General features: G+C 37.5%; 2 protein-coding genes across 3 annotated transcripts; one reads left to right on the top strand and one right to left on the bottom strand.

The window, feature by feature from the left end:
* Positions 1–1,166: 1,166 nt before the first annotated feature.
* Positions 1,167–3,329, bottom strand: LOC144632561 (QRFP-like peptide receptor). Its single transcript, XM_078491233.1, has one exon. The coding sequence runs from the start codon at positions 2,995–2,997 to the stop codon at positions 2,050–2,052; it is 948 nt and encodes a 315-aa protein (XP_078347359.1). The 5' UTR covers positions 2,998–3,329; the 3' UTR covers positions 1,167–2,049.
* Positions 3,330–7,023: 3,694 nt separating this feature from the next.
* Positions 7,024–11,242, top strand: LOC144632584 (galanin receptor type 1-like). Of its 2 annotated transcripts, XM_078491259.1 has the most exons (3): positions 7,024–7,430; positions 8,339–8,716; positions 9,542–11,242. In XM_078491259.1, exons 2-3 carry the CDS (start codon positions 8,391–8,393, stop codon positions 10,206–10,208), a joined length of 993 nt encoding a protein of 330 aa, XP_078347385.1. In that variant the 5' UTR covers positions 7,024–7,430; positions 8,339–8,390; the 3' UTR covers positions 10,209–11,242. The 2 variants fall into 2 exon arrangements, with proteins under 2 accessions (XP_078347385.1, XP_078347386.1); XM_078491260.1 differs by lacking the exon at positions 7,024–7,430 and having other exon boundaries at positions 8,299–8,716.
* The last annotated feature ends 1,105 nt before the right edge of the window (positions 11,243–12,347 follow it).

Below are 12,347 nucleotides of genomic sequence, written 5' to 3'. Positions count from 1 at the left end.
GGAATCAGTGGGATCAAGAAGAGCCACCTAGTGGAAGATCCCACTGTAAATTCCCATTTATTTTATTTATTTATTTTTATTTATTACCATCTGATTACCAATGATTAGGAATGCTATAAGTGTAACATCGACTGATACAGTGGGATAGTATTGCCTTATTAAACTTTAGGTGCTACAACTGAAGTGTTGAAAACTGTTTGAGTCCAAAACTTGAAGTACATTACATTGTTTACAATACATTACTTACAGTCATTTTTCCTAACTATGTGGCTGCCTGCATTAAAGGGGCAGTGTCACCAAGAATTGGTGCTACTTGAAAATCCAGTGAAGCTATTGGTATTACTGAACTGGAACCCAGTAATAGTGGCCTGGCTTTGCTAAAACGCACTGGTACTAGTCACGAGAATTGTTAAAACCTGGCGTGGCTACGGTCGGGTAAGAAAGAAGTGCATGGCCTAAAAGTTAAAAACATCAGGCCGACGTTTTCAATTTTGACATTGTTAATTACTTGGAAGGTAATCACTTAAAAATCATTGTTGTTGAAAGGCTATTTTTGTTTATCAGTGCGTGCTCCCTCGTACTTCTGACATAGTTTTCACCAAAACTTAAAAGATTTCTCGTCCTTCAAAACTTAGAAGATTTCTCGTCCTTCAGCGGCATCTTGGGTGAAAGTAGATAAATCAATCACAGTAGCTTAGGCCTCACTCGACTGACTGATTTCTTTTACGGTTTAAGTCACGAAGTCATAGTTAAACAGTTAAACACCCCCAAACGAAAATTTGGCGAGGGCTCAGGCCCCCACGTTTTGGTGCCGAAAATATCGCAAGCACAGCGTAAAATTGGTCTGTCAAAATATACCGTCTGATCTCGTGATCTTTTCACAAATCGTTTCAACAGGATTATTTTTGCAATTGGTGAAGTAATATGCTGTGAGACTTTCAACAAGCCTCCACGTTATCTTTGACATTGGCGACTTTAGAGCCTACATCTTCCGCCCTCCGATGACAAAGGAGCTACCCAAGGAGAACCATGCATGAAGTAGGATCGTCTGAAATGTCATTAAAAAATTAAGGCCAAAACTTGTTAAATTAAAGGGATTTCTTTCACTGAGAACAATCGTGAAGAAACCGATGACATCTTGTCTGCTGACGAGTTTTTATTTTTTATTTATTATTATTAATTCAAAACATTTCAATACATTTATAATTTAACACACACACAATTTAATTTAAACTAAAACTAAATTACTACACCATTTATATGTACAAACGTATTAGCGATAATAGCGGCTTCCAAAATGGCTTAAATTTCGTTTCTTCACTTTTAGAGTACGCTATTGATTTTTCTACTTTTACTTTTTTATACAAGCTAAAGAAAGAGAGAAATATCTGGAGGTTTATGCACTAACCTTTGCACAAAAACATGTCTTTTGGCTAGAAGTATAAAATAATTAAAGACATGGGAGCTGAAAGGATTGTAACCAAACATTATTCCTAATTCGTCAAACAAAAAATTCTCTTTGTTTTGATTGTTCCACCAAAAGTAGACCAAAGTTGCAAAACGCTCCGCCGCCTCTGCGTGGAATAAACATGATAAAGAAAAGTCCGATGAACAAATCAGCTAAGGCCAGATTAGCTAACAAGCAAGTCATAGGTGTCTGCATTCTGCGGCACAGCGAAACAACAAGGTAACCAACGAGCTGAAAAACACTTTTTTCTTATGGTGAATTTCCTTTTCTAGTTTTTAATGTAGCATTTTTTAAACAATTACACTGGTTACACTTATGCTGTAAAGTTCATGTTATATGCCTAAACTAGGCTTTCGTATCTTATTAACGCCCCCATAAAACCGGACCTTTAATTGCGTGGAGGCTGGGGAGGTTGTTTTAGATCAGAGCCTATCGCGTGCCAAAAGATAGAGGACAACCCACCCGCATGGCCAAAATATGGATAAGCTATATTTTTTCCAGTTCATACCAAAATGACAAAACAATATATTTTATGTATTGATCGTTCTATCCAGCCTAATGTTAACCTTATAAAAACACGGTTAGTTAGTTGCTACTAGACTACTCGTATCCATCACCCTTCCACTTCGACGGCATCCATTCTTCAATAAGCACCACATACGTTTCCTGAACGCACGATCCTGTGCTGCGTATATCACTGGATTAACTGCAGAATTAAGAACCAGCATCAAATGGCTGACTGAAAAGGACACAGGTTTCCACCAATCCGCTGTCGTAAAGGTGTCACCAGCGAAGGTTGAAAGAAAGTAGTGAATATCAATTGGTAGCCGCAAGATAATATTAATAATGGATATAACAAGAACAGTTTTTGTTAGTCTCTTCCTTTGTATCATCAGTGAACGCTGGGAGATTTCTTTGGACTGGTCCTTTTTACCCCACAAGCGGTACACAACTCGAACATACAGGCCTACCTCGATTCCAAGAGGCACTGAACTGAGGCCGATACACCACACAAAGACATCCGTTTTCCACAAGGCTTCTGACCAATCGTATATACAAGAGTTCTTCTGCTCGTCAAACTTGATGATCCAGAATTCAAGGGAAGCGTAACCGAAGGCAACAAGCCAAGAAACAGTAATCAACAGACGAAGTTTGTTGGCGTTGATTCGTCCACGAGAGCTGTGGGGATACATGACGGCGTAATATCTCTCCCATGCAATAAACATTAGTGTCAGCATTGAAGCCACTGCAGCCAGATAAGTAAAGCAAGCATGTGTCAACATCTTGCACAAGAAATCTCCCATCCAACCGCCAGGATGTGAATATAGATCATTTAAAAGTGTTCTTGGTATCAAAAAAAGTCCGACGAAAAAATCAGCTAAGGCCAGATTAGCTAACAAGCAGTTCATAGGAGTCTGCATTCTGCGGTGCAGCGAAACAACAGAGATAACCATCGAGTTGCCAACAAGGTTTGATGCGATCACAATAGAGAATAAAACTTTGAAGGTTGTCTCAAATGCAGACGACATCCCTAAATTATTTTTCTATTTCGCTCAGAAAGTATTGCTCAATTTAGAATTTGCTCACTGACTCCTTTCCTCGTTTTGAAAAAGCACAGTAACACTGATCTAGCCAGCTTCATCCTTCTGAGCGTTTGGATATCATTCTGTTTACCGAGCCGGTTTCTTTTAGCGCTGCTCTACCTCAGAAAGCAAGCCAAAACAGGTGAAATAGTTCGGATCACATCTGAGCGTGTGTATTGTTAGAAAAACATGTCATTATCTCGACCAGTTTTTGTCATTTTTGATCAAAGTCATGCAAATATTGTCATTATTGGCATCAAAATATGTCTGCGTGAACTTACCGCCTTCTTCACAATAACGTACGATCGAGAAGCGAAACTTTTCAAATCAAAGCTGAGAAATAGTAGAAAAATAATTAAGTATTTATTGTACTTTTGTGACCTGTAACAACAGGGAACACAATATGTTGACTTCAGAATACAAGAAGTGTCCAGGAGAACATCCTGCCGGCTTCTCTGTTGGAGCAGCTGAAACGATAAAAATTTTCTTTTAAAATGGTCAGGAATAAAACAAATACTTCAAAATGTCGTATAGAAATGAAAGCACTTAGTCAAAGTCGAGGATATTTATTTAAAAGTATTCAACTGTAAATATGTATGGTTGGCATATTGATCATGCAGAGCGAAATGTAAACAGTTGTCCCTCTTCTGTGTTCATTATGATAATTTCCAAAATGATTTAAAAAAGGAACGAGGTATTGGAATAACAACTAAACAAATGTTTGAACGGCTCTGTTGATGAATGGTAAAAATCATGATACGATTTTAAATTCAGTATTTGCTTAATTTTAGTTCAGAGTTTGATCGAGTTTGATTTACTCTTCGATGTTTTGTTTAAACACATCCCTTATGCTTCTCTACGCGAAATTTTTTATTATTATTATTTAATAACTTTCTTTGCGTTGGGCAAAACAAAATTACTCCTTTTACTTCTTATCGTATATTTTTAATTGATCCATTTGAATGCTTTGTTTGTCATGTTAACCTTAATAGTTAAAAAATAATTCACCCATTGTTTTTATTCTTTGATAAAACGGGCACCAAAAAAAGGGATGGCATAAGAATGTTATGGAACGACCACACACATGAGGCCTGCAAACAGTCGACGAACACATGATGTGTTCGCCAGTTGACTAGTTTGTCAATCATTTTGACTATTCCAATTAACCGTTTCGTCATTACGCCCCACTAAGAGGCCTGCGGCTACATGTTAAAAGAATTTTTACAACATCGGCCTTCAGTGAATTGTTTAATTGTGGTAGAGCAATGTAATTGAGCAATGTAAGTTCGTTTGCGTTTGCTTTGATTTTGCTTTACCACGCTTAGTAATTGGTTAAAAAAAACCTCGCGCTACTTTCTCATCCAATCGGAAGTAAAACCAAAACTATTTGCGTCCAATTGTGGCTCGCTCGCACATGTTTTTTCCCGCCTCGCAACGAAGTTAGCTTCTAGTGTTGATGGGTTCAGTGTATTTTCTATGTCCTTTGTGACCAAAAAACTGATTAATTTGGTTTTGGTTTTACGACACTCAAACGAAAACCGCTCTAGTGGCAATGAATTGTCTGTAAACAAAATGTCAGTATCATTTTTTTACTGCTTTCTCGACGATGTCGCCCACTTGGCAATGATAAAAATAAGTAATACGCTCTTCTCGCAACAAATGCATAGGAAAAGAGCAAAGTTCTTACCCAAATTTCAGTCTTGGGTACGTTCTTATAAAAGTATAAGAACGTACCCAAGACTGAAATTTGGGTAAGAACTTTGCTTTTTTCCCATTTGTTGCGATAATGCACATGCATGCACAAATCGGAATGAATCATTCAGAATCAACGTAACCTTTATTCAAATCCCTTATTTGAACAAAGTCTATTCCATTCAGCTGAATGCTTTTCGAAGTGATTACTGCAAATTATACCACATTTTGTCATCAAACTTGAAATAGGACCATTTTAAGTATAAATACTAAGAATTTTCGAGTCTCAGCTCCAAAACTTGCCTCTCACGCAGTCGTTCTTAGGGGCGATCCTGCGTGGGAGGCTATTCCAAAACAGACGTAGTCCGAACTAAACCAAAAGCAAGCTAAAAGCAAGAGTCTGTTCTGTCATAGTTGGGTTCCTACAGAGAACAAAACTGCGAGGAGCTCACTGAGTTACAGTATACCACATGGAAACCAAACCTTAAACCTAGTTGCAGTGGCTAATGCTTGTCGGCTTGTCTCTACTATTCCAGAAGCAATACAACTGTGAGCTGTAATGCGTGCAGCAGAAAACAACAAGCAAACACTGGCAGATTACGCGTTAAATATAGTAGTAAAAGTATAGTAAGTAGCATAAAATACACTTAAGTATTAGTTTCATTGATGTCGATATAGTGTAGATATTCTTCCAAATTTGGAAGTCAGGTCTTTCAGTCTTTGAGCCAATAAACATTACTTTAAAAGAAAGCGAGGTGTTTGGGTCATGGAAATTGTCTTATGTTTTGTGCGCAAAATTTGAAATGACCACTTTCATCGTGGAACGTGAAGTGCTAAACATCCGTCGGAGAGCTTTGATTTGCCATAATAATTCTTTGTAAAACAAAAATCAAGTTTTAAGTTTGTTGTAAACACACTGTAGTTTCGAGGCTATTAATTTAATAAAATGACACGAGAAATGGCCGTTTAATTCATTTTACCCAAGACATGATCAGAACTTTCTTTTCAACTCTTAATTTAATAGAGTGACGACAGAAAAGAAGCAAAGTTGTGGACGAAGATTGGCCGAAACGAATCGGGTAACCTGAGTATCAGGCCTTCCTAACGGGAGGGAGGGAGGGTAGGGAAGGAAAGAGGAGAGTAATAGTAATAGTAATAGTAATCTTTATTGCGCCTTACTCTCAAAGGGGGTATTGGTCTGTTTACAACAAAGGTTTTAACATTTACTAATACATTTAAGAAATAACAAAAATTTGATTCTTATACAATTCATAATGTCAATATATGTAAAAATTAAGGAAGGCCTGACACAAACGCTTTGATTGGGTCATGTCGAACATCCAGATTCTGGATGTGGCGCTGATTGGGTAATTCACAATGGGCCCAGACGTCACACCACCGGATATATAAAAATTTCACAACGGCGTCTTCTATGAACTGATGTCCACGCGAACGAACAGATCCGAACAGTGAGCGAAAACTTTGCTCGACGTTATTTCAGTGTATTTACGGAAGGCGACGACTTCAAAACGGCTCTTGAAGGCGCTCTACAGTTTTTCCTGGAATTAGGCGTATTAGAGGACAGAAATTATGCCTCGAAAGCTGCTTGTGGAACGGAAAGACGTCCTCGGAGTTTTAGCAAATTAAAGGTGACGGGCCTAACACGTCTCCTACGTTTGTACCCTTGCCGTTCTGTGTTAAATTCGGTTTTTCGACGTAATTTGCTTCTGACTTCTTTCTGAGGGGCACTGTTTTATTTGGAGGCATTATGTATTAAATAGAACCGTAAGATTGTGGCCAAGGAAATGTCTAGAGGTCTTGCATTAGTCTGCGCTGCGTGGTTTCCTGTTTGTTGCACACTTCTTTGCCACATGTTTTGCTAGTTTTATACTGTTTGTTTTTGCTCAATTCTATTTGTAAGATATAATTTAAATTTTCGCCGTGGAAGGACAAGATATATGTTTCGTGAAAACGTTGATTACTTGCATTTTATTGATGCCGGGATCGGCATAAATAAATACTGTTGCAAAATGCATTGTGTCTTATCACTTATATCTTGGTCCGGCTTCGCAAGTGACAACCGGAAATGGATTTGATTGGTTGACGCTTATCACGCCGTGAGGGGGTGGAAAACTGGAATAAAAGCGTCTGTGTCAGGCTTTTCTTTCCTTTCCCGCTTCTACCCTTTCTCCCTTCCCCTTTAGAAAAGCCTGATACTCAGGCTACGAATCGGGCGATAGACTGGCCGGAATATTTTTATTTATTTTCTTTAAATTCTATTTCAAGACCATCTGCAGCTCGTTTAAACACCTTCAATGACATGTCACATTTGAATGTGACGTTTATGACGTACTTGCTTCGTTGCCCAATTGCATTTTAATAAGAAGTGTCAACAGTTTGCTCAACGTCTTTTCCAGAGAAGCTTTTAATAAAAATGTGAAACCTTCTGACATATATATCTGCCCAACAAATTTCAATCCTGACACTTTTACACTCTAACAGCAAACATCTTTTATTAAAAATTTTAAACTGCCCCATAAGAAATAGGCTATCAACTACAAACTGCACTGTTATTACAATAAGCTGTACTATTCAAGTTCTTTATTCAGTAAAGAAGCCCTGGCCTTTATGAGAGTTGCCTACCAGTAACTTGGATTTCTTGAAGATAACAGCAATATACTATGATTGTAAGTATTTTATCAGGCATTTGTTCATTTCAAGTCATTAGTTCAATATAAGTCTCTAGAAATGTCTCTAGATTTCTGATAATGTATAATATAATCCAGGACAAGCTGAAAGATTGAGTTAAAATAAAATGAAAGAAAGTCCGAATAGTTGTAATCTCATTAATCTCATGACCAAATATTCAAGTCTATAAAATATACATAAACAGTGGAGTAAAAACGCACGAAAATACGGTTTTGTTGCAAAACTATCAGCAGGCGAAATTTACAAGATGATATGCAGAGATTATATAGGTTGGTGGAAAGATTATTTGAATAAGAAAAGTTTACGGCTAGCTTTCGGGCTAGTGTTACGGCAATGCCTCTTTCAATCAGGGTCACTGTCAACGATGAAGGTGTTGTTAATATTTCCCCGGCCAGGTAGAAATCATTAGACGGCTGGAATTGGGTTGTTTTGGTTCTGAAAAAGACGGAAGATTGAATGGAGCTTTGACGTGTTAGAAGTTGGGACAGTCATTTTGGTGGCAGATTATAGTGCTGGCTTTTTCACGGCGGCTATGTCCTAGTGTTCATACCAATAATGTTCTTTCTGTTTTTTCCAACGTAATTCGCATTGCAGCCGGGACAGTTGAATTTATACACTACGTGCGATTTGAGTAGAAAAGTTGTTGGATCCTTCGTGCTCATGAAGAAGGGAACATGGTGATCTTGTACGTTATGTAAATGTTTTTATTTGGTGATGAGACATTTACAGATATTCCTGATGCATGACTTAGTTAATCAATCACCCTTCTTTGCAAAAAAATGTTCACTTTTGTCCTGAAAACTCTTTGTTATCATATCATCGTAAAATATATTACATTGACTGTAAATGCATAATGTTGATTTAGTGTTTATTCTTTACTTTGTAGCTCGCAGTTTTCCAACAGCAAGGATTTGAACATTTCACCACAAGCTAAATAAATGGTTTCGTCTTTAACAGTTGTACGCTCGGTGAAACTGGGAATTCTGGTCCCAACAAACCTATTTGGTAATTTCCTAGTAGTTATGGTCATCAAACGCACTAGAAAGTCCCTGCGAAGTCCAATGAACTACCTGCTTGCAAACTTGGCTATAGCAGATATAACAGTGGCTATTTTTATGGTCGTGGACCAAATATTTTTCCATGCGGTCCATCATCCTGCGGGAGTGGCTGGTGATTACCTGTGTAAGGTCCTCACTGGAAAGAACCTTACCTGGGTGGGATCTGTGGCGTCTGTTTGCACACTGTTAGCCATTGCTTTTGAAAGGTGATTTACTTTTCCTATTTCTTTATCTGCCAACATCTAATTTCATCGTTAAATTAGGAACACACAATCAAGTAGCATAGTTAGTTAAGCAGAATTCGATTGGAGGAAGAAAAGGTCCTTGAAGCTAACGGTCAAATGGTGCAAAATAACACCCTGCTGGTAAAAACATTGTTTATTTCACCACGAAAAGGTCAGGAGCCTTAGCTCAATAAAACGCTCTCGTGAAAAAAATGTTTAAAAATTACAAATAAAAAACGTTTAAAAAAAGGTAAAAAGTGTATATGTACAAAATTTAATTATGCAAAGAGCAAGCAAAGCGCAGGGACATCCAGTCATGCTAGCCTTTTTTGGTTTTGGATGTCCTAGTATGTAGCTTGCTCTTTAGCAATGTTTTACTTCGTACCACGGACAATAAACCTGCTAAGTTTTAATTCTAATTGAATTTTCCTCTGCTCCTTTACGTGCAGATGTGTTTTAGTTGTTTTACTGGAATTTCTGCACCTAGCTTTGGAATCTACTTTAATCTAAAGATAATTTCGACTACACTATTATTTAATGAATAAACCACTTGTACAGTGAGTCAATAATGAGTTGCTGAGTTGAAAAAACCGAACTAAATGTAGAAATGAAAAATAACACCTCAGAAGACTATAGGAAAAATTCGGATTGCGTCTATATAATGGCCAATTCCGATGTAACAAAATTCTAACTTGAATAAATAGTTACCTTATTCAACTTTAAACTGATTCATGTTCAGCCTTAGATAGCCTTAGAATTACATTCAGTGTTTTCTAAGATATATTGATAAATGTCATCCGTTCCTAGGTTCTACGCGATAGTCTTGCCTTACCACAACAGATCTAGAGGAAGAATGACAAACAAGAAGATTTGCCTGATTGTGGTGTTCTGTTGGACATTTGCTTTATTGTTCAATGCGCCGTTATTTGCTGTTCGTAAATTTAATCACGACCAATTAGAAACTGGGTACTTCTGCAGAAGTTACTGGCCAAATGAGGAAATAGCGATCGCGTACAACTATCTGTGGGTGATTTTTATCGGGGTTATTCCAGTTGGTTTAATGTTCTTTTTTTATGGTAGGATCGTACATAACTTATGGTTTAGTCAAAGCCAGGTTACTGACGAAGCCCAAAAAGCTCGTTTAAATGCACGAAAACGAGTCACAAAAATACTTGTGACGCTGAATGTTGTTTATGCATTGTGTTGGTTTCCTAACTTGTTGTTAAACGTCATTAGTTATTACATAAACAACCCAAGTCTTCAATCCATGGGTTACCTTGTTTCGGAACTGCTAGTTCTATTAAATTCCAGCATAAATCCGTTTGTATACACGTTACAAAGCAAGCAGTTCCGCCAGGCCGTTAGGAACATTGTTTGCTGTCGCAGTAGTGTTGTAGTAATGCCGCTTGGTACAGCGGGTACCCAGAGCACGGCAGCTCCAGCTAGTTACGTACACGCGGAGTGTGAAGCATAAATACGTTTTTTGAAGTAATGAGCCCCATGATGTTTGAGGCTCGGTTTAAATGCCTCCATAATTTTCCAAAACGATTGTCTTGACCGAGTTGGAAATTGTCGCTATCAATGTGCTACCATCGAGGAAATTTAAGTGAAAGCTAAGAACTTATGGACACTGAATAGCATTAGCCATCCACTGAATTTACGCCCATATGGGACTAATATCTACAAGGAAAGAAAAATAAGTAACCCACTAATGTCTTTCAGACATTAAAATGTATGAATCTTACCGTGTTCTCACCACTGAAATTGTTGCGCACAACATTGGGTACAATTTCGAAGGAGAAGAATCACTTTCTTAATTCACGGCGTGCCTGCTAACTAGAAAACCGTACACGCAATTGTAGGTGGGTTAAAACAATCAGCCATTACGGCCTATTTTAACCTCCCAACTTCCTGACAATCACATTCCATCAAACATGACGATTTACCGCTCAGCAATGTTGGGCACAATGCTGCAACGCGTGGCAATGTTACTTCAATACCCAAAGTCTTAAAAAATTGTACTGGAAAATGAAGGCCATCATCATCATCAAGATGCAACATTCTTGAGGTAGTCCCTATAAGGGGCTTAAGTCATTCAATCCAATTAATTTGCTTTCAGTGCATTAGAGGAAACCTGAACAGTTAGCAAAAAAAAAGTAAAGTAACTCGTTTTGTTTTTCCACAGGTAGCCCAAGCTCGATATCTTATGATGACCTTTGCATTGTTACGTAATTCGAGCGATTTGCATATTTACAAAGATTTGTAATGGGGAAATAAATAAATTTCCAGGGTTCAATTGTAGTCTCGTCACGTATCAGTAGCCTTGAGATCCAGGCTAGCCGCAAAGATTTAAATAGAATCTCTGGGTCAGGGGCCCGCAGTCCCCCATTTGTGTAATCTTGGCACATAACATTTCTTTTGATCTTATCTGGTTTCTTGTTCCAAATAAAACCAAAAATAATAAAAATATATTATTATTATTATTTTAATTTTAATAATCCTGTAATTTAAAAATTCTGAGGGTAATAATGAGCGCTGTAGGCGTTAGTATGAGATAACGTTGTAATCAGTTATTACTGGCCTCATCAAGTCAAATACTTGTTCGAAGTAATCGATGATCAATGAAAAATCAAGATATTATATGGCCTGAGGTGAAGCATTTTAGGTAATTCGTGCTGTAAGCCAGTCTGTAGTCAGTCAAGAGATAATCTGGTCTATATCACTTGACTGAGTTGGTTGCGTTATTGAATAGGCAGAAAGTTCTAAGAGAAGAGTCTCTAAAGCCCCCCACTTCAAGTTACTAGTCAGCCCCCCAGTAAGAAAAATGCTCCGCGGTCCCTGATATTTTCTTTTAAAATGCAATACTAAAGACATACTTACTGAGCTTAGAATGCAGTTTTTCATGATGGGTTCTTTAATATCGGAAACTAGGAAACCAAGTGAATGTTGTCGTTTGAATTTTTCTTTGGTTTAAAAATTTTCAAACCAGTTTGATTTATATTTCCTTTTGGTTTAGATTTTGATCATGAATATGAGATAATGAAAAAAAATTAACCTGGTTTGAAAAAAATTGAACCAAACAAAAACTTCAATTGTCAAACAGCATGATCGCTTTTTCAACGTTTAATAAATTACTGATACTGTATTAGAAGGACAAGTGACCTAGAGTTTGAAAATAAGAACCCGAATGCAAAAATAAAAACCTGAATGTGAATCCGATGAAATGCGTTTCATTTTGGTTGTTTTTTGTTTTATTCTCATCGTTTGGTTTATTTATTATTTCGCCGTCCATAAGCAAAGAAAAATGATGAGTACCTTAGATTTACTAAAAAGATCTCTCTAAGGTGGGCAACCGACAGCAATTGTTAAGTAAAATTCTAATTAAAAAGAATACATTCAAAAGAGACACTAGCTAGAAATGGAAATGTCTTTGCAATCAATAGATTATAATCTGCTGTACAGGAAGAGGCATTGTTTATTACCATCTGACAAAAGTAAACAAGTTGCTGTTAGACTCAGAACCCTCTCTACAATTTCCCCCTTACTGAGCGATAGTTGCGACATTATAGCCTGCCTGCAAAACAGGTGGTTAAGCGAGGCAGAGCGAGGAGTG

The sequence above is a fragment of the Oculina patagonica genome, chromosome 12, assembly GCF_052425735.1.
Source record: "Oculina patagonica isolate OP01 chromosome 12, crgOcupat, whole genome shotgun sequence".
Taxonomy (NCBI): Eukaryota; Metazoa; Cnidaria; class Anthozoa; order Scleractinia; family Oculinidae; genus Oculina; species Oculina patagonica.
The sequence above is the reverse complement of the archived record's forward strand: the minus strand, read 5'-3'. Positions and strand labels throughout refer to the sequence as shown.